At 42.2% G+C, this 20,453-nt stretch overlaps 3 protein-coding genes across 4 annotated transcripts; all 3 read right to left on the minus strand.

Annotated features, from left to right (window-relative positions):
- Positions 1–105: 105 nt before the first annotated feature.
- On the minus strand, positions 106–4,906 carry LOC146675023 (uncharacterized). Of its 2 annotated transcripts, none has more exons than XM_085399793.1 (4): positions 4,622–4,906; positions 1,989–2,152; positions 1,816–1,904; positions 106–771 (listed from the first exon to the last, which is right to left on the minus strand). In XM_085399793.1, the coding sequence occupies exons 1-4, from the start codon at positions 4,777–4,779 to the stop codon at positions 118–120; spliced, it is 1,065 nt and encodes a 354-aa protein (XP_085255919.1). In that variant the 5' UTR covers positions 4,780–4,906; the 3' UTR covers positions 106–117. The 2 variants fall into 2 exon arrangements, with proteins under 2 accessions (XP_085255919.1, XP_085255918.1); XM_085399792.1 differs by lacking the exon at positions 4,622–4,906 and adding an exon at positions 2,793–3,104.
- A 1,819-nt stretch (positions 4,907–6,725) lies between these two features.
- On the minus strand, positions 6,726–11,672 carry LOC146675024 (uncharacterized). The gene is made up of 17 exons (XM_085399781.1): positions 11,526–11,672; positions 11,382–11,437; positions 11,218–11,304; positions 10,958–11,085; positions 10,734–10,871; positions 9,986–10,054; positions 9,744–9,914; positions 9,576–9,672; positions 9,288–9,496; positions 8,389–8,748; positions 8,114–8,234; positions 7,837–8,042; positions 7,628–7,745; positions 7,381–7,553; positions 7,214–7,305; positions 7,010–7,128; positions 6,726–6,933 (listed from the first exon to the last, which is right to left on the minus strand). The coding sequence occupies exons 1-17, from the start codon at positions 11,540–11,542 to the stop codon at positions 6,791–6,793; spliced, it is 2,304 nt and encodes a 767-aa protein (XP_085255907.1). The 5' UTR covers positions 11,543–11,672; the 3' UTR covers positions 6,726–6,790.
- Positions 11,673–14,054: 2,382 nt separating this feature from the next.
- On the minus strand, positions 14,055–18,130 carry LOC146675025 (uncharacterized). The gene is made up of 19 exons (XM_085399780.1): positions 17,846–18,130; positions 17,711–17,763; positions 17,550–17,639; positions 17,350–17,477; positions 17,112–17,252; positions 16,967–17,029; positions 16,709–16,870; positions 16,534–16,630; positions 16,219–16,433; positions 15,961–16,111; positions 15,687–15,895; positions 15,489–15,606; positions 15,214–15,419; positions 15,005–15,122; positions 14,756–14,928; positions 14,605–14,687; positions 14,417–14,535; positions 14,224–14,343; positions 14,055–14,154 (listed from the first exon to the last, which is right to left on the minus strand). The coding sequence occupies exons 1-19, from the start codon at positions 17,866–17,868 to the stop codon at positions 14,111–14,113; spliced, it is 2,313 nt and encodes a 770-aa protein (XP_085255906.1). The 5' UTR covers positions 17,869–18,130; the 3' UTR covers positions 14,055–14,110.
- Between the last annotated feature and the right edge of the window lie 2,323 nt (positions 18,131–20,453).

Genomic DNA, 20,453 nt, shown 5'->3' on the forward strand with positions numbered 1-20,453 from the left:
GTTTACTGAACATTATAAAGTTCTCGTCTGTCAGAGGAACCTGTGCAAAATCCAAAACTGGGTAAAGTGCAAATACAATGCTCAAACACAAGAGCCGAGAACATAAATATTGAGCAGTCACTGTGTGATATCAACATCCATAAGGCTCAGGAGCACGTCCACGGCATCGCCCTCCAAATCTGAGAGCCTCTGTTCCTTTGCTTCCATAAACCCTTCAAAGACACTCACTTTGCTCTTGATCACTGGGGATGTCTTCAGGGGAACGGCGCTACTTCCTAATGCAAGTGGAGCTTCAGCTTCCTGGTGTGTTTGAGGGCTTGGGCATAGCAGAGGACCGGGAGGAGTGTTTGCTGTTTCATTTCGGTTTTGGGCCTTCAACAAGTCAACATAATTTAGTTTTAATTGACTCGAGAGAGTGTCAGCGACTTCAAGCTCTGCATCTGACCAAACCGTTCCCTCTATCAGTGCACCACGAGCAGGTTTGTACCCCTCCTCACCATCCTTGGCACAAGGATGACTGAGGTTTGAGTCATCGTCCATTTGGTAGTGCAGTTTCAGCAGGTTAGTAACGGCCTGGTCCTCTTCCTGTGTAAGCTGGAGGACAACCTGCCTTGGCTGCACCTGAGGGTGAATGGTTTGTGTTCTCCAAGTGGGGCTACCCAGATCTCTAGTGGGGTGTGGTCCTGATCTGAATGGGTCTGGGCGGTTTGGTGGGGCCAGGCAGGCGGACATGATGGGTCGTGGCGTGTTGAGCTGCAAGCAATCAAATACCTGAGAGAAATGAGATGAAAGAAAGAACAGCTGTGTGTCGCTCCAAAAACAACACATCATTTGTTCCCATTCCTTTTGCACCTTTCACTGAATCAAGTAGTGATAACTCGGACAGGCATCAAATAGTATTTTGGCACCAGGGTGTCCTTAAAAGAGAGGACACCCTGGAAAATTAGCAAGTGGAGCATGAAATAGCAAGAGTCAGGCCTGAAAAAACTATCTACAGCAGATGAACAATATCTGAACCTCGTGTCTTTAAGAATCAGGCGATAAACATCCAACAAAGACATAACACACATCTACTGTTCACTGAAGCATCATCAGAAATGGCCTGGAAGGCTGGCTGTCAAGAAGCCATTCATAATGAAGAGAAACGGATAAAACGGAAGAACTGCACTGATGGAGGGATGAATCCAATGTGAAACTTTCAGTTCAAATTGTTAATAATGCGAGGAGAGAGGTACGACAATAAGTGTCTACAGCCATTTGTAAAACATGGTGGAAGCCTGTCATGCAGTCGCATCACAATACACCAGCACAAAAACTGACTGAACGACTCAAAGAGCAACTAAAAGAAAACACAATTATCATGAAGCGTTTGATGTGTGCATTTTTCTATGTGGCCTAAATGAACACTGTTATTAAAACGCTGACACACTGGACTCTTTCCTGTAACCACACAGCGATTATGAAATCTGATTTATATGATAAGTTAATTTCCACAGGATGGTACTTCAGTTTGTGGATGCATTGAGTAGAGGACGATGGGTAAACAGAGGTGGAGGCAAAATGTAGTTTACAAAAGACCAACAATATTTTTCAAAGTTATCTGAGAGTGAAGTCTTGATGACAGACTCTGACAGAGCATTTAGTTATACTTAAGCTGTGGTATTGTTGTGTGGGACTCTGGCCCCTGGAAAGCCATACAAGTCTTTATTTGGGCATGCAGGAACTAATCCTTAGAAAATGAATGAGTATGAAAAATGGAGCTTCTCCACAACAGTGTGTTTTGTTGGTGCAATTATGAAATGGTCTCTCACTCACCTTTAACCCACTGAGTCTATTGGGGATCCTCCTGCCACAGCACATGGTGGGGTCAGTGTAGAAGAACTCTGCGGGCGTGGTGGGGTGAGCTGGGGAGAAATCAGGGAGTCCTCTCAGAGGTTGAGCAGCTGGATGAAGCTCCCCTTGAGCCGGTTTAGGTAAAAGTGACTCACCTGTTTGAGCGTTTTCTTGACTGTGGCGTGGGAGGCCTGCGGCCCTGTACAGCGGCAGGAAGGAGGGGTGGTACAGGGTCCTGTTGGACAGAGGGGGCAGGACCGTCTTCCTGGGTGTCTGATGGAGGACGGACGATGAAATCACCACCGCTGACCCGCAGGACCTGCGCATGCAGTCCAAGTGAGCTAAAGAGTGATGTCACTCACCGATAAATGCTCCTCGCTGTTCATGGTGGTTCAGCTGTGTTGCTCGAGAGGTAAGGGTAGCATCTAACTACTAACTACTCATAAACTTGTTTATGCTCCGTTAAAAGAAGTCGGGGTAGCGACACCTGCTGACTGACGTATGAAACGCAGTGTGACTGCATATATGTATTTCCGGTCATGCTCTTATTCATATTTGTAAAAATTAAAATTAAAAAATGATCCGGAGAAAAAAAAAGTCAATGTCTCTAATAAAGTGATTAAATTCACATTTTTAATCAAATGGTACAAGAAACCATGCAGTGCATGACTTACAGCAATTAATCAGGCCGACGTCCTCTTAGATAGTTTAGAGTTCCAAAAAATGTCAGGCTTTTTTGCAATATAAACGCATGAGTCGCTTTATTAGGTTCACAAATGGACCACCCCATGTTGTGTAGCTTCCTGGATTTTATACTTATTGGGCTACATACTTCTTTATTATGAAGGCTATACGGTGCATAAATCAAAATTCACATGTTTTATGTAACTGAAATGTTTAATTATCTGGGCTAAAGAAAATAAAGTTATAGACCATTTCTATGAAACGTGTATACTTACTGCATTTGGTATACACACACACAGCAGATTACAGGGATGTAACACCAGCATGTGTAAAAACACGGCTTTGATTTTGCTACCCCATTTGATTTCCACGCTATGTTCGGGAAAATTTCTCTAGATCCACACATGTGCACCCCATCTGCTTCACTTGTGTCAAGCCAGCCTCCAATTCGAGACTTGCAGTCAAGCCAGCCTCCAGTTTGTTTTACGTTCCCTGTGTATTCAAAGTATTACGGGAATGGATGTGGAAACCGGATTTCAAAATAAAAGCCAACTTCGAGTGAATTAACAGATATGTTAAGAACATAATAACATATAATTTAGGCTTTTTTTTTTTTTTTTTTACAAACTCTAATGTTAGATCTATATGACACAGCCTTGTACCCTAATTGTGCCCTGTCACTATCAAGGCCATCTTATTTTGGATTTCAAAGTAAAAGCCCTGTGAATCTTTTTTGAACTACTCTTTCAATGACTTAATAATGCTCTTAAAAGCAAAAGTCGTATTTCCAAATACTATTTGAACTTTATATCAACACTTTCCAACCACAGTCTTTTTCACAGTGATACCATATCAATATCAAGTCAGTCTGATTTTGCCTTTCATAGTAATGGCCCTTTGAAATTGCCGATATTTGATTTAATCTTCTAACGATTCAAAATGCTCTAAAATGAAAAATTCTTGTTTCCACAGGGTAATTCCACCTTAGATCAACAGTATACAGCCCCACAGTGATACCATATCAATATCAAGTCATTCTGATTATGCCTTCCAAAATAAAAGCCTTTTTAAATTGTCCATAATTGACCTACCTTTCAGTGATTTCAAAATGCTCTAAAATGGAAATTTCCTGTTTCCACAGGGTAATTCCACTCCAGATCAACAGTATACAACCTCACGATGTTACCATATCAATATCAAGACATTCTGATTTTGCTTTCAAAAATAAAAGCATTTTCAAACAGCCCATATCTGACTTGCTCCTGGAACAATTTCAAAATGCTCTAAAATGGCAAATTCCTGTTTCCACAGGGTAATTCCACCTTAGATCAACAGTATACAACCCCACAGTGATACCATATCAATATCAAGTCACTCTGATTATGCCTTCCCAAATAAAAGCATTTTTAAATTGTCCATAATTGACCTAACTTTCAGTGATTTCAAAATGCTCTAAAATGGAAATTTCCTGTTTCCACAGGGTAATTCCACTCCAGATCAACAGTATACAGCCCCACAGTGATACCATATTAATATCAAGTCATTCTGATTATGCCTTCCAAAATAAAAGACTTTTTAAATTGTCCATAATTGACCTACCTTTCAGTGATTTCAAAATGCTCTAAAATGGAAAATTCCTGTTTCCACAGGATAATTCCACTTTAGATCAACAGTATACAGCCCCACAGTGATACCATATCAATATCAAGACATTCTGATTATGCCTTCCAAAATAAATGCCCTTTCAAATTGAGCATATACGACCTACTTTTTTAACGATTTCAAAATGTTCTTAAACAGAATTTTGCTGTTTCCACAGGATAATTTCACTTTAGGTCAACAGTATACAACCTCACGATGTTACCATATCAATATCAAGTCATTCTGATTTTGCTTTCAAAAATAAAAGCATTTTCAAACTGCCCATATCTGACTTGATCCTGGAACAATTTCAAAATGCTCTAAAATGGAAAATTCCTGTTTCCACAGGGTAATTCCACTTTAGATCAACAGTATACAGCCCCACAGTGATACCATATCAATATCAAGTCATTCTGATTTTGCCTTCCACAGTAAAAGCCTTTTCAAATTGTCCACAATTGACCTACCTTTCAGTGATTTCATCCATCCATCCATTCGCTTCCGCTTATCCTTTTCAGGGTCGCGGGAGCCTATCCCAGCTGTCATAGGGCGAAAGGCGGGGTACACCCTGGACAGGTCGCCAGTCTGTCGCAGGGCTAACACATAGGGACAGACAACCATTCACACTCACATTCACTCGCACATTCACACCTAGTGACAATTTGGATTAATCAATTAACCTATCCCCACAAGCTGCATGTCTTTGGACGGTGGGAGGAAGCCGGAGTACCCGGAGAGAACCCACGCAAACACGGGGAGAACAACAAACTCCACACAGAAAGACCCCGGCCTGATGGTGGAATTGAACTCAGGACCTTCTTGCTGTGCGGCAACAGTGCTAACCACCGTGCTGCCGACATTTTTAAAACATTCTGAAATAATTGAAAGAGTATATCACATATGGACAAATTCGACAGGCCATTAATTTGAAAGGCGAAATCAGACCAACATGAAATTTACATGGTTTTACTGTCGGGTTGGATACTGTTGATCTAAAGTGGAATTATCCTGTGGAAACAGCATCTTTCAATTTAAGAGCATTTTGAAATTGTTAAAAGAGTACGTCGTCTACGGGCAATTTGAAAATACTTTTATTTTGGAAGGCAAAATCAGAGTGACTTGATCTTAACATCGTATCTCTGTGGGGTTGTATACTGTTGATCTAAAGTGGAATTGTCCTGTTGAAACATGAATTTTTCATTTAAGAGCATTTTGAAATCGTTAAAAGAGTAGGTCGTATATGGGCAATTTGAAAAGGCTTTTATTTTGGAAAGCAAAATCAGAATGACTTGATATTGATATGGTATCACTGTGGGGTTGTATACTGTTGATCTGAGGTGGAATTACCCTGTGGAAACAGGAATTTTCCATTTTAGAGCATTTTGAATCGTTAGAAGATTAAGTCAAATATCGGCAATTTCAAAGGGCCATTACTATGAAAGGCAAAATCAGACTGACTTGATATTGATATGGTATCACTGTAAAAAGACTGTGGTTGGAAAGTGTTGATATAAAGTTCAAATAGTATTTGGAAATACGACTTTTGCTTTTAAGAGCATTATTAAGTCATTGAAAGAGTAGTTCAAAAATGAAGATTCACAGGGCTTTTACTTTGAAATCCAAAATAAGATGGCCTTGATAGTGACAGGGCACAATTAGGGTACAAGGCTGTGTCATATAGATCTAACATTAGAGTTTGTAAAAAAAAAAAAGCCTAAATTATATGTTATGTTCTTAACATATCTGTTAATTCACTCGAAGTTGGCTTTTATTTTGAAATCCGGTTTCCACATCCATTCCCGTAATACTTTGAATACACAGGGAACGTAAAACAAACTGGAGGCTGGCTTGACTGCAAGTCTCGAATTGGAGGCTGGCTTGACACCAGTTCTGCTTCAAGGTTGGACTTGTGCATTTAGAGACACTCCTCTACATACCTTGGTTGTAACTGATGGTTACTAGAATTATTGATGCCTTCTTATCAACTTGAAGCAGTCCGACCTCTCTCCTCTGAGACTTTCAGCGAGAGAACCCTGCTTCTCGCTGAATTCTCTTTAATACCAGTCGCTTAAACCCTACGGATAGTTGTGTGATACAATCCCAATAAATCAGCAGTTTCTGAAGCAGACCAGCACCATGCCATGTTCAAATGAATTTAAATCACCTGTCCTCATTCTGTTGCTCAGTTTAAACTATCATGCTGACCTTGTTTACATGTCCAAATGCTTTCATGTGACTGGCTGACTGAGGTACACTTCTCGCTGAAGTGTACTAGTCTGTAAGTTCACTACCTGTGCATTCTACTCTTTCCCAAGCTTCTCACTCTTTAATATATTTAGACCAAGATTCAAGTTTTCCTGAATATTTAGGGTAAGAAAAAAAAAATTAAACGTTGGAGAGCCATAATTAGTCATTTCTACCCCTTTATGACCATGCGTTCCTTACAATGAAATCTCGACACTCTTACATCCTGTGTCAGAAACAGTCAAAAATGATGCCAAGTACACAGTAGTAAAGCTCTACGAGACAAATAATTTCAAAGTCAGCTTTAATGCAGTTTTGTCCTATTTAAAATACAACTTTGTGACTTTAAGCTCCTGAAAGGGGATCACCAAAAAGTGATATTTATCAGTTAGCCACCTGCAAGATTGTGAACCCTAGAAACTCGAAAGTATCGAGCAGATGGACGAACACCAGGTACAAACACAACAGGTTGTGTGTGTCTTGGGGTGCTTTGAAGTGCAGCAGTGGGCTTTCTGGTGGGACGTTGCAATCCTAGAAACAGATAAAAAAATAAATTAGATTTTGAAAAAGAAAGCATAATTTCCAGCAGGTGAATAAGTTACTGTACCTGCTGTGGGCTGCACTGTGCGGATGATTTTACCAACTCCAACTGTGTCAGACACAAATCTGTACATTGTAAAGAGTTGATGGAGACTAGATAGAGGATATGTACACTGCACGATCACCCTGGGAGACAAGGACAGCCTTCAATGTCATGGATCGATGCAGGTGGGGGAAAGAAAAATGAACAGGAAAGTTTTGAGATTCATACCTCTCAGTGGCATCACTAGAAACCAAGTCCATATTCTGGTCATTCTTGTTGTAGAAGATCTCATTTTGATAAGTCACGTAATCCTTTCCAAGCTGAAGAAAAAGTACAAAGTGAGGGCAAAGCAGCACAGGGAGGGGATGCCACAAATCAGTAAACTCAGCTTTTACCTCAAATATGAATCCACAGCTGTTGACTGGAAAAGAAAAGAGGGCCCTGGTGCCATTCATATCTTTAGGCCCACAGGAGTTGTCCATGAGGCTCATTCTTAATGTTCTCCCTCCACCTGAGACTACCGGAGGCAGGTTTGCCACCACAGTCATCATCCCATCAGTCGAACACACTGCATAAACAGATGCATTTTAGCATGATGGGTAACTGAGACCATCTGCGATAATAAAGCTTGGATGCACTTACTGATGAATTCTTTGGGATTGAACAGGCAGGTCTTAACTGTGGACGTCTGGACTTCTGATGTTTCACGAACTCTCACAAGGATCTCAAAAGTTCCTGAGAATCCCTTCAAAGTGACGTCCTGCCAAACACATGCAGCACTTCTACATTTAAACACAATTCAAGCCTATTAAGAACAAACTGATCATGCCAACAGCATTTCCCTCGTCTACCTGGTATTTATACCCATGAGTGGCAAGTGGCACATCAAGCTGCAGACTCTGGCTGTCATTACTGAAGATGTAGCCACGCCGGTTTGCCAGGTCTGAGGTTAGCACGTCTAACCCGATGGTTAACTCCCACAAGTAGTCAAAAGGCTGACGGTTCAGCTTGAAGCGTATCCCGGACTCCGAGCAGACCGCGTCAAAGGCTGGAGGTGCTGTCGGATACAAGCTTGTTAACCATTCTTAAAGCTTTTGCCAATATTGAGTAAATTATCAAATAACTTACAGACATCTGTGAACAGTGCCACAATGGATGCCAAGCGGTAATAAGAGTCGTTTCCAGGTAGCACAGCCAGCGTGTAGTTAATATCCAGCATAAACTGAAGAACTGCATCTTCTATAAAGAACTATGAAAGAAAACAAATTCACTAAGATGAGCAGGATTTAAGCCATCATGTTGTGAATATTAATATTTATTTCAAACATAGGCAACAAGTGTTTATATCAAAACAAAATCAAAGAGTCATCGTTTTCACAAGGGCGTGGTGGTGGCAGGGTTACCTTCTGTTTGACAACAGGGTCGTGGAACAGCACCTTCAGTGTGTAGCCATGGGTGCCGTTGGGGTGAAGAACTTCAGTGACTTTGTAGGTGCTCGTATTTGTAAATGGCAACGTAAAGTCTCGTTCATTCAACTGGATAGAAACTAACATGACATCTTCAGGAACATCGCCGAGATAGATGGTGAACATCTGTTCTTCAAGGACTGTTTGATTATGAGTGAAAACCGTGCAGGGCAACAGGGGAGTGACCAGAGTCCTGCGAAACTGGAGCATGGTATCGACATAGTCACGATCTACTGAGATCTGCTCCACGGAGAGGTCGAAGGCATAAAACTCATAGAGGCTCCCAATAACAAAGCTCTGAAAGACAAACATGCAGTTTGCATGACTTCAATCTTTACCATTAGATAAACTGCTAGTCTGACTGAAATATGTTTCACAGAGGATGTAATACAAGATAAATTAGTCACATGGCCACAAAGACCAACATCTCGAGTAAAAATAGGATAACAATCTCTGTTCTGGCTTGGATTGCAGTCACTCCGAAATGTTGCAATGAATCCGCTCATCAGCTCATCTGTGATTAATAAACTGAACATTATTCAGGAATATCGCCTGTTTGCAATCTGCTTTCTAAAGCGGGAGTCATCGCTGGCCTACTTCCCGTCTTTCAAAAGGCAAGATTACAGAATGCACACAGTTACAACAAATGGGGTTGTGCCGAGCTCTCCAGTTTTTCCCTAGTTTGGAGAATTATTCAAGTTATTAAATGCTTAAACGAGCCATCCCTGTGCATCAATTGAACATTTTAACAAGCAGCCTCAGAGCAATCCAAAAGCTACACTTAACATGCACTGCAAAATTTGTATGATCCTCAGATTAAATATCCATCCTCTGACCTTCCTGTGTCCTCCTTCAGCATTATAAGGGATGCCGATATGGACTGTGCCTTTGTGCTTCTCAACAATGTAACCCCTCTTCTCTGCAATTAGCTGCTCCATGGCATCCCCGTTCAGTCCAATCCTGATCTGTGTGCCACCGACACTCGGGTACAGCGCCTCTGGAGTCTTCCACATCATATAGCCCCCGTCATCAAAGTAACCTTCATCTGTTAAGAGGAACAACATTGCAAGTCCACCTGATCCTAAGCAGAAAGTCACTAAAATGACATAAAGGCAGATACTGACACATGGAGCAAGCAGCCAAGAGGTCGACCATAAGGACAACCCAGTTTTGTCTGGAGAACACAGTTGCATACACTGCCTCCACTGGAACATCCTCCACCTGCAGAGAAACGCATGTAAGCCTTGCTTTGCGTCAATGGTTCAAATGCAGATTCTGAATCTGTGGTTTACCTCAGTGCTCAGTGAGTCGGGTTGTCCATAGGGCGTTCGAAACAGAAGTCTTCCATCCCTTGAGTCAAACGTATAGCCCCGCTTCCGTGCTTGTGACACATTCATGGATGACATCTGCTCCTCCGGTCTTTGAAAAGTCACCTGCCAGTCTGAAGAAGTGGTTCTGCGTACCTGGAGGAAATGTACAAGTCTTAAGACAGTTTGCTTCCTGAGTGAGAGATTTACACGAGTGTAAGACTTACAGCTCTGACTGCATTCTTGTTGTGTCTGATTGGGACAATCGGACAGGTAACATCACTCCTCACAGACACCTGCACAGAATTCACCAAATTACAGGGTGTAAGATTTTCACCACTAGATTATGAGTGAGTGCAGACTGCAGTCAACCACATTCTGTTTTCTTACCCTCTTCCTATTCAAGTGTATAATCCTAGCTACGGTGGCTGCTATAGAACAGACATGTTTTAGTCAGCCAAGAGATCAAAAACATTACATGTAATCCATAAAGGCCACTGCCAGCTGGGATGCAGATCCACACATCCAGTTTGCCACTTTCTGTGGAATGCCATCAGTCCACTGCATACCTCAGCTATCAATGCCAAGTGAGAAGCAGCCACCTTTACTCACACAGACTGCAAAACTAAACTAGCCTGATACAAGTCAGTGAGTCAGTGAAGCACCTTATTTTAAAAGTTCTGACTTCAGTTCAGAAGGTGAGGAAGATTGTGACATTTTATTACGGTGTGGGTGGCATTGTCCTTCATGTGTATGTCTTTAGTGACAACTCATTCTCAGAGGGGGGAAAAATGCAAACCTGCTGCTGTGTATTTTTAATTGATTAATTATAAGAACACATGTTTTTTTTAGGGATATGCAAATATAGATTCATGTATATTTATCAGTTCAGTATTCATTTTGTCCTCTATTTAAAAAAAAAGCCTCAAAAAATTACTGACTACATTTAAAAAAAATAAATAAATCCAAATTTACCTCCATGTAGTTCATCTCACAGGTAACCTCTCTGTGAGACCATTGGAGAGATAAAGTGCAGGTCTTGTTCAGTGCATAGCTGGCCTTCTTTCCCTTATGTGTAGCGATCAAGTTAAAATTAAAGGAGAACATATCATCCTGAAATACACAGAAGAGAAAATTTATCAAAGCCTTCTCTCTTTACGCAGCAGCACATTTCTGCTTATTTGACTGCTTGCACATACTTTGTTGTCAGTGTGGCAGCTGAAATAAGAAGCTCTGAGCTCCACGTGGCCCAGGAGAGGGAGAGCACTCACGGTATAGCCACACTTTGCAGCATACTGTTCAGTGATGGCATACACTCCTGTTCGATCTTTACAAAAAGAAGATCACCTCAGTCATGCAGCTCCGTAGTGGCCAGAATTATCAGACGAAAGAAGCTTTTTATAATAAAAAAAAAAAAAAATGCTCCAATGCAGAAGGGAAGCTTTTAAGGGGAACTTACCCACAGCCTCAAAGTGAAGTTCCTTTCCAGTGAAGGAGAGATCAACAGCTATCATAAAATAACGCTCACGACACTCCATATGAACTCCTGCATGAACAAAGCAAGTTTTAAGTACAGATTACCAGCATTTTTAAAATCACACTCCCTAATCACATGCATGTTACCATCCGTGATGAGATCACAAATTGCAGCTGAGCACACGGAGAGGAGAAAGGCCACACTGCAACACAAAGGGACATGTGACAGAAAACCTAACTGGAAATTAACTTCATAAATAAACTTGATGATTTCCCACTAAGGCAGCTTACCTAAACTTAAACGCCATACCCTCTGATGTTGGCAGGGTCTAAAGCCAGCCTGAGAGCTAGCAAACTACACTTCTAACCAACACAAGCTCAAGTGAATCACGTGTTTGGGATATCCAAACCACAGCAGCAGTAGTCTGTGTGAGCTCAGTTGCGTTTGACCCCTGAAATTAAAAGTTCACTTTTAGCATCAGCTGCAAGTGATTTAAAGATGAGTTGATTATTCAAAGGCTGCACCTGTGAGTGTAACTCTGAGAGCCTCTGATTGGCCAGTGACACTACCAGAATATAAGTACTGATAAGCTTCAGGCTTCTTCCCTAGCCTGACGCAGGGTTTCCAGTGCACTTTAGGTGCTACTGATAAAGTTGCAAAGGTTCTTGAGCTTAATGTTTGGCCCTTCTGTATGTGTGTGCAATTTCAAACTGTGATATTCCCATTGATAAATACTTTAAAGTGCACTGAAGCATAAATCTGCAGTCATTTGTGCATATGTCTGGATCTTATATTTCTTTTTTTGGATTTCATTTTCAAATCTTGTGGAAATCCTCAGTGGATCACAAGTTGAAGTTCAATCACAGGATTGGAGTAAGGTTCTTGCAGCACCCTCTGGTGGACAAGGGAGGAACTGCACCACATTTTTTCACACTGTAATGCAGGGGTCCCCAATCCCAGTACACGAGGGCCGGTGTCCCTGCAGGTTTTAGATGTGTCCTTGATCCATCACAGCTGATTTACATGGACAAATTACCTTCTCAACATGTCTTGAAGTTCTCCAGAGGACTGGTAATGAACTAATCATGTGATTTAGGTGTGTTGGCCCAGGGTGAGATCTAAATCCTGCAGGGACACCGGCCCTCGCGGACTGGGATTGGGGACCCCTGCTGTAATGTAATAAATATGCAATGAAGTGTTTCAGAAGTAGATCGTATGGTTGTTAGGTTCCACCCCTCGATAAAAAGTCTAGTCTACTAAATATGTGCAACAAAAATAAAACGGATGGTATACATGCAAAATTTGGATTGGAAAAAAAAAAAAGGCAAGTGAAGAATAAACATTTAGTGCATCATGGGAAGCCCTCGAGAGCCAATGCCTATTGCAACATAACTAAGGGGGAATCCTGAGCCACCCAATCCAACCCTAACTATACACCTTGGAACCTAATCTTAAAAGCAGAGAGGGTGTCTGTCTCCAGAATCCTCACAAGAGGGGCCTGACAGCTGAAGGCTCTGCCTCCCATTCTACTTTTAAATAGCAGGAACCATATGTAAACCAGCAGTCAGAGCAACGTGCTTTATTGGGGTGAAACGGTACGATGAGGTCTTTAAGATGGGCCTGACCTTTAGATTTTAAATTCAATTCTGTATTCAACAGGGTGGTACAGAAACCTCTTACCTGAATTTGGAAGCAGGAAATTATTTCATCCAAGTCTGTCTTAAAGACATGCCTGCAGTTTGTGTCTCATCTGGCTTCAATGCCCTTTAATAAAACTGGTCATAAATAACACTACCTCAACTTGTCAACTGAGTGGATCATTAAAACCAGAGTTTGCATTTCCAGTACTGGTTTTGGTTGATATCCCTGCTGGCTTCAGTGCTCTTCATAAAGCTACTGTAGTTCATGGAATATCTATAGATGAGAAGCATTGTTGACCTAAAGATGACAACACCAAGTTTTGATTGTTTAAGCAAAAGTCCAATTTATATTTTGTCATGATTACAGTAAACTGATGTCATTGATATGGAACAAGTTAAAGCCAATGTTGTGAGGTCAGCAAATAAAGTATTTAGTGTTTACACAGCTTGTTCCAGCTTTGCAATGAGCCATTTGAACACTGCTTTAAAGTTCCCAGAATTAAATGCTTTAAGATCAGATGTTAGTAGCAAAGAACCTTGAGTAGCTTTATAGAAGCCAGGCCATTTCCCTATGAGTTTCACCTGGTCATACAAAGACTTAAGATCCTGAGGCCCATGTTACAGTAATTCTGACACCGAGTCCCAGTTTCAGCAAACGTGCTCTAGTGTGAACGTTCATGGCCCTCAAAGCGGCCTGCATGTGCAAAAGACACATAACACGCCGTTTACCGAAGTACAAATGGCAGCTACAGAGCTAGGTGTTGTTGCAGCAGTCTAATTTCTGCACAGTCTGTCGAATTTTGACAAATTAGAGGAGGAAGGACACTGAATGGGAGGGGTGAGCCCGTGCTTTAGCAATGGCCTTGTTTGCAGCAGTGGCTCCTACCTCTGTGCAGAGGTTAGTCTTCTCCGACATTGATATTTGGCATCTGTCATGTAAAAGACAGCTTTAATGCAATATGACCAGTCAAACAGCTGTCACTTTCTAAAACACCAAATATGTACCGGATTCGGTACCACATATGAAAGTGACCTGGTCGGATTTGAAAAGACTGGATTTGTGTTGTTCAAACTGTCATACCATGATCGGATATGGGTCGCATAGGGTCAAAGTCAGATTTGATGCGCTTTCGCCTGCAGTGTGAACATAGCTTAAGTGACAAACTGACAAGAATGGATCACATGCTTCATTTAAGTCTTTATTACAAAACAACAATAGTGTAAGTCTTAGTTCTTTAAATGACAGTAAATACATTTACTTGTGAAGATTCCTTTAGTCCTGTGGAGAGAAATACAATTTAGACACTTCCAATGCTGGCAAATTCTGTGGTTTAAAAGTTGTGCAGACCTTTGTTTGAGAGATTCTTTAAGAAGCTCGACACTTTGATGTACTTTGCAGAAGGCTGGTAACGAGGTCGTACGGTCACTGATCTCCTGGTGGATGCACTAGTGGGATCCACTGCGGGACCTAGAGTACGAACATAATTTAACTTAACATTTTCAGTGACACCGATAGGCTGTTTAATTGTTAAACCACCCACCTTCAATGATGCGGTTAGAATGCACAATACGACCAACGCCAACTGTGTCAGACTCAAACTTGTATGCCGAGAAGAGGGCATGCAATCCAGCCACAGTATATGTGCACTGCAGCAACACTCTGGAATACAAGTTACATTTTAGTAGTCGAATGGTGAAAACCCAAGTAGTTGAGGGTGAGGATGCATACCTGTTTTTACTGCTCAGATTTTCTGGATTTCTCACAGAGCTGAAGATTATCTCATTTCTATAGGTCACAGAGTCCCTGCCCAGCTAAGTAAAATAAAAGCATTTTAATATATGGTACAAATGACACATAAAAGATAACATTTGCTCATTACCATGATTATAGCTCCACAGTCATTAACAGCAAAAGAAAAGAGAGCCCTGGTGCCATCTGCATCTTTAGGCAGACAGGATTTGTCCCTGAGGCTGGTTTCAGCTGGGCTCCCTCCACTTGGGATTGGCAGAGACAAGTTAGCCACCACGTTCACCTTCCCATTGGTCGAACACACTGCACAGACAATTGAATTTTAACATGATGGGTAACTCCGAGACTGTCTGCAATAGTCAAGACTGGATGCACTTACTGATGAATTCTTTGGGACTGAACAGGCAGGTCTTAACTGTGGACGTCTGGACTTCTGATGTTTCACGAACTCTCACAAGGATCTCAAAAGTTCCTGAGAATCCCTTCAAAGTGACGTCCTGCCAAACACATGCAGCACTTCTACATTTAAACACAATTCAAGCCTATTAAGAACAAACTGATCATGCCAACAGCATTTCCCTCATCTACCTGGTATTTAAACCCATTCGTGAATAGCGGCACATCAAGCCGCAGACTCTGGCTGTCATTACTGAAGATGTAGCCACGCCGGTCTGCCAGGTCTGAGGTTAGCACGTCCGAGCCGATGGCAAGCTCCCAAAAGTAATCAAAAGGGCGATGGTCCAGCTTAAAGTGTATGCTGGACTCCGAACAGTTGGCATCAAAGACAGGAGGCGCTGTTGGATACAGGATTATTTAATACCATTTCATGCTTGAGCCAAAGACTGAACAGGTTCAAGACTTACAGACACGAGTTAGAGCTGTGACTGTCGTTTCATGATAGTAAGGCTCATTTCCAGGCTGAACAGCCAGTGTGTAGTTGACATTCAGGATGTGCTGCATTGCCACAGCTTCTCTGGAGAACTAACAGGAAACATTTTAAGAACCAGTATGAAATACGGGGGGGGGGGGGGGGGGGGGGGTGTTTTAATCCCAAAGATTACCTGCAGTTTGACAATAGGATCATCAAAAAGCACCGTCAGTGTGTATCCATGGGTGCCGTTGGGGTGGAGAACTTCAGTGACCTTGTAGGTGCTCGTATTTGTAAGTGGCAATGTAAAGTCTCGTCCATTCAGCTGAATAGAAACTAACACCACGTCTTCAGGGACACCGCCGAGATAGATGGTGAATGAGCGCTCTCTTACAAGAGTTTCTGAAACAAAAAGCCCATCAGAATATGACCACAGCGATGTGATGCAGTGCATTAGATACACTTACGATTTTCAGTGAAAATGTGGCATCGCAGCAGGGGAGTGACTATAATCCTGTGAAAACGAAGCCTGGCTGCAATCTCAGCCTCGTCGACTGAGATCTGCTCCAAGTAGAGATGAAAAACGTAGTATTCGTAGAGGTCTCGAGACACAAAGCTCTGCAAGAGAGTCAGACTATGTCACTAATATTTCGTCTTAACCTGAAAGCTCTGCTGTGATTAGAAGACCTGCCGAGTCCAAGTCTACAGCTCTAGTGCCTTCTTACCTTCCTGTATCCTCCTTCAGCTTTGTAAGGAATACTGACTTGCAGGGTGGTGTTAACCTTCTCCACGGTGTAGCCCCTCTCCTCTGCAACTTTCTTCTCCACAAGTTTCCCATTGGCTCCAATGCTGACCTCAGTCTCATTTAAGGGAGACACCAGACTGTGGAGCAGCTCAGAAGTCTCCCAAATCATATAGCCACCGTCATATGACCCATTATCTGTGGACACGCCATTATCGTTTCCTTATAAGTATTTGGGTTAAAAAACAAACAAAAAAACCCAAAAGCACCCCCCCAAAACACCAGGATTAATACTGACGCATCGAGCAAGCAGCCAACAGATCGACCACAAGGACAACCCAGCTTTGCCTCGAGAACAGGACTGCATGGACCACCTCTACTGGAACGCCATTCACCTGGAAAAACACAAAATTGGAAGTTTTACATAAGCCGGGAATAAGATAATCAACCTTTACAGTTTCTCATCCCTTTACCTCAGTGCTGAAAGAATGGGGTTGCTCATACGGTGTCCGAAACACAAGCCTCTCATCTGTGAGAGCAAACACGTAACCCAGCTTCCGAGCTTCAGAGAGGTTCATGGGCAGAAACTGATCCTCTGCTCTTTGAAACATCACCTTCCAATCTGAGTAAAGGGCCTAAGAGGAAATATTTCAAGAGAAGCCCACCCAAATTTGTAATTTTAGCTGTGCATAAACATTAGGTTTGGCAGTTGCACTTAAGGTGAAACATACGGGTTTGAAAGCAGAATCGCCGTTTTCCACATACGGACACGTTGCTTCACTCCTCACCGACACCTGCAGGAAATCCAGGATTATAAGAGAGCTCAAGGAGTTCCCTGGATTACAAAAAAATGCTACAGGTTGAATCCAAGCTTACTTCCATGTAGTTGACCTCACAGGTAACCTCTCGAGGAGACCACGGGAGTGACAGAGTGCAGGTCTTGTTCAGCGCATATGTGGCCTGCTTGCCTCCACGTGTTACAATCAGGTTGAAGTTGAACGTGAACACTTCATCATCCTGTGTAAGCGCATGGGAACACCAGGTTGCCATCACAGAGAACAGACAACACTTAACGTGCAGTAATTAAGTCTGGATAAATTGCGTTGGGGCATACTGCATCATTAGTATGGCAGCTGAAGTAAGAGGCTCTGAGCTCCACGTGGCCGAGAACTGGGAGAAGACTGATGGTGTATCCACACTCTGCCGCGTACTCCTCGGTGATGGAGTGTACGCCTGTGCTGTCTGGGCGACAAGCCAGAGGTTAGTGAGATTTAACATGCACCAGGATGGAGTTACAGCCAGTCAGAGACTCACCGACAGCCTCAAAGCGAGGTTTATCCCCAGCAAAGGAGAGACCAACAGCTATCATGAAGTAACGCTCACGACACTCCATTTGAAGAACTCCTGCATGATTAAAGGTTTTAGAGATTGCTTTTCACAGCTGCTCTTACGAGAAGCAAACATTTAAAGCTCACCGCTGGGAATATCACGCGTTGAAGCTGTCCGCAGCGACAGGAGAAAGAGCACTCTGTAAGATAAAACGGATTTAAGTCTCATGGAAGAAAGCTGCTTGAGGAGCAACTCATAAACTGGTGTGGAAAACACCTTACCCAAAGCAAAAACAAAAGGCCATAGCCACTGATCTGTTGGTAGTGTCTAAAACTAGCCTGGATGCTAGCTAACCAACACAAGCTCAACTGTCGCGTTGCATATCCTGGTCACACTGGCACCATGCAGTGCTGAAACCCAAACCAGCTTTTATTACCACACCAGCCGGGCAACCGCTACACCCCCATGTGTAGCCTGTTAGAAATCAAGCCGTCTTTCAATCAGCAGTCATGGCAGCACAGGTGTTGCCAATAACAACACCAAGAGTCCTTCACTTGTGACCATATAGTGATACGAAGCTTCATGGTATGGGAGCTTTTTTTTTTTTTATATCATCCATAAATCAACGTTTCAGGTTGTCATCTTATTTTCTCAAATGTTTGAGTTAGTAGGTCAAATTTTTGATTCATGGCTGATTTTTAGTGGGAGAAACATTCATGTGTCATTAATGCTCAAAAAGAAGAATTAAACACGTTCATGCCACACTTCCCATTTTACTTTAAGAACAGACTCTAAGAACATATTGATAGCGTGAGAACTGATATCCTTGGATGGTCATCTTAACCACATAGGTCTGGCTGTGAGTACTGAAGCTCCACCCACAAACTTCCTGTTTGTGAGTTGGAGCCAATCCAAAGAATGCTGGCTTAAGGGGGGAGGAGTTAAATGGGTTGTTTCAAACAGAAGATGAACAACAGCTTGTATTTTAATGCTTTATGAATAAACTGACACCGCCCTTCTTCAATAAAATGTAAGCTTCCATCAACAAAGTTTATTCATTGAGTCTTTAATATTTTGATTTTTCATGGTTTGCAAAGAAAAACTAAAAGTAGTAGAATGTAGTAGATATGTCTCTGTCAGACACATACATTGTATTTATACACAGTGGTATAAAGGATTTTGTGTATCTGTCCTTTTAGCAGTTGAGCTGAATCAGTCTGTTAGAGAAGATGCTCTGCTGCCTGACCAGTAAGTGGTTTGATCAGTCACTTCCTCTCCACAATAACTTCAAAAGTCTTCAGTTTGCAGCCAATCACAGAGCCAGCCTTTCTGATTAGTTCGTTGGTGTCATCAGCTCTGATGCTGCATCCCTCCTCAGACCACAGCAAAGTACACAGCACCCACCACAGCTAACAGACAGAAAACTCAATAAATAAGCTTTCTCAGCTCTGTATGGACACAGCCTGGTCTATACAGATCTACCAGTTCAGCCTGTGATCGATGTGGATGCCCTGATGCTTGTACTCCTCCACCACCAGGATAAATGCAGGTCGTGTAGCCGTCCTCCCAATCGTCTCTGGTATCCTCATTCAGAGAGCAGATATCCCACCCCCAGACCACTCCACAAAATCATTCAGTCATCAAATTCTGCAGAATCACAGTATTTCTGTTGGTGGCATATGCTGGAGATGTACTCAAAATCTTCCTTGTATGAGGTGAACATGAATGGAGACTCACCTGTGCAGTAAGAAGCTGTGAGGCGCCCACATTGGCGTGGACGTCTGCGGTATATAAAAGCACCCGTGATGATTCACTTCAAAGTAAATTTTAAAAAAGAGAAAAAAAAGAGCCAAAAAGACAAATTTTAGGCCTTAATGTAAACTCCGAACCACGTTTGACGTGAAAACTCGCTGAAGTCAGAAACTGGATGAAAACACGATGCTACAGCGACACCTAGTGCTGAAAGCGGGGTGTGTCACTGACTGCCAGCTTTGATGAAGAAATGAAAACATGGCACACAGGAAGCGCTTGGATAAACAGATTTCGCTATATAATAACGAAATTGATCATAAACGTCATAAAGCCTAATAGATGAAGGTTTTCTGGAGGCTCTGTGAGTGCCTGTAAAAATGTATCTGCATGCAGAGTAGCAAGAAAGAGGATGAAAACTGCCAACTCAAGCTCGGGAAGCAACTAAATAGTAAATGTGCATCAGTATTAGATCATTTTATGTCACTTTAAAAACTGGCATCAGTGAGTTAAAAATATCAGAATTTTACAGCATGGGTGGGGATTCTGTCTGCACCTGTATTGTTATTATTATTATTATTATAGGTGATGTTATGTCACGAATCTCTCTGACAGTCATCTAGGTTAAAACACCTGCTGTGGTAAGACTCTCAGTAAATATGACTCCAGGTGACGATGGATATTTGGCTCTAGTGTCATACATGTCTAGTTTTTTTGTGAGCCACGTTAGTAAATACCGAGGCGTTGACTCAGGGTGACTCAATTTTATTTATAAATCGGCAAATCACAGCAACAGTCACCTCGAGACGCTTTATATTGTAAGGTAAAGACCCTCCAATAATACAGCAGAACCAGGCTCAGGGAGGAGCAGCCATCTGCTGTGACCAGTTGTTGGTGAGGGGAAGGAGACGAGACAAAAGACACACTGTGGAAGAGAGCCAGAGTTTAATAATATATCATGATTAAATGCATAATGGTGTATAAACACTTGGTGAGTGACAAAGAAACACTGCATCATGGGAAGGCCGCAGCAGCCTAAAATTATCGTGGCGCAACTAAGGGAGGATTCAGGGTCACCTGATGAGAACAGGTCCAGATGTGACATTTGGGTCAGATGTCTCACATAGGCATCCTTATTCA

The sequence above is a fragment of the Rhamphochromis longiceps genome, linkage group LG3 (genome assembly GCF_057381845.1).
Source record: "Rhamphochromis longiceps isolate RC_006_pf linkage group LG3, R_longiceps_female_GT1.1, whole genome shotgun sequence".
Classification (NCBI taxonomy): Eukaryota; Metazoa; Chordata; class Actinopteri; order Cichliformes; family Cichlidae; genus Rhamphochromis; species Rhamphochromis longiceps.

Excerpts from the sequence above, each read along its gene's own strand:
- LOC146675023 (XM_085399793.1), bottom strand. The coding sequence starts at position 4,779 with ATGGTTGTCTGTCCCTATGTGTTAGCCCTGCGACAGACTGGCGACCTG. Across the intron at positions 1,905-1,988 it reads TCAAGAAAACGCTCAAACAG|CTCACCCCACCACGCCCGCA; the intron begins GTGAGTCACTTT and ends ATTTCTCCCCAG. Across the intron at positions 772-1,815 it reads ATAGACTCAGTGGGTTAAAG|GTATTTGATTGCTTGCAGCT; the intron begins GTGAGTGAGAGA and ends CATTTCTCTCAG.
- LOC146675025 (XM_085399780.1), bottom strand. The coding sequence starts at position 17,868 with ATGGCCTTTTGTTTTTGCTTTGG. Across the intron at positions 17,640-17,710 it reads AACGCGTGATATTCCCAGCG|GAGTTCTTCAAATGGAGTGT; the intron begins GTGAGCTTTAAA and ends TTAATCATGCAG. Across the intron at positions 14,929-15,004 it reads CAGTCCCAAAGAATTCATCA|TGTGTTCGACCAATGGGAAG; the intron begins GTAAGTGCATCC and ends TTGTCTGTGCAG.
- LOC146675024 (XM_085399781.1), bottom strand. Across the intron at positions 9,915-9,985 it reads ACAAGAATGCAGTCAGAGCT|GTACGCAGAACCACTTCTTC; the intron begins GTAAGTCTTACA and ends CATTTCCTCCAG. Across the intron at positions 7,554-7,627 it reads CAATCCCAAAGAATTCATCA|TGTGTTCGACTGATGGGATG; the intron begins GTAAGTGCATCC and ends CTGTTTATGCAG.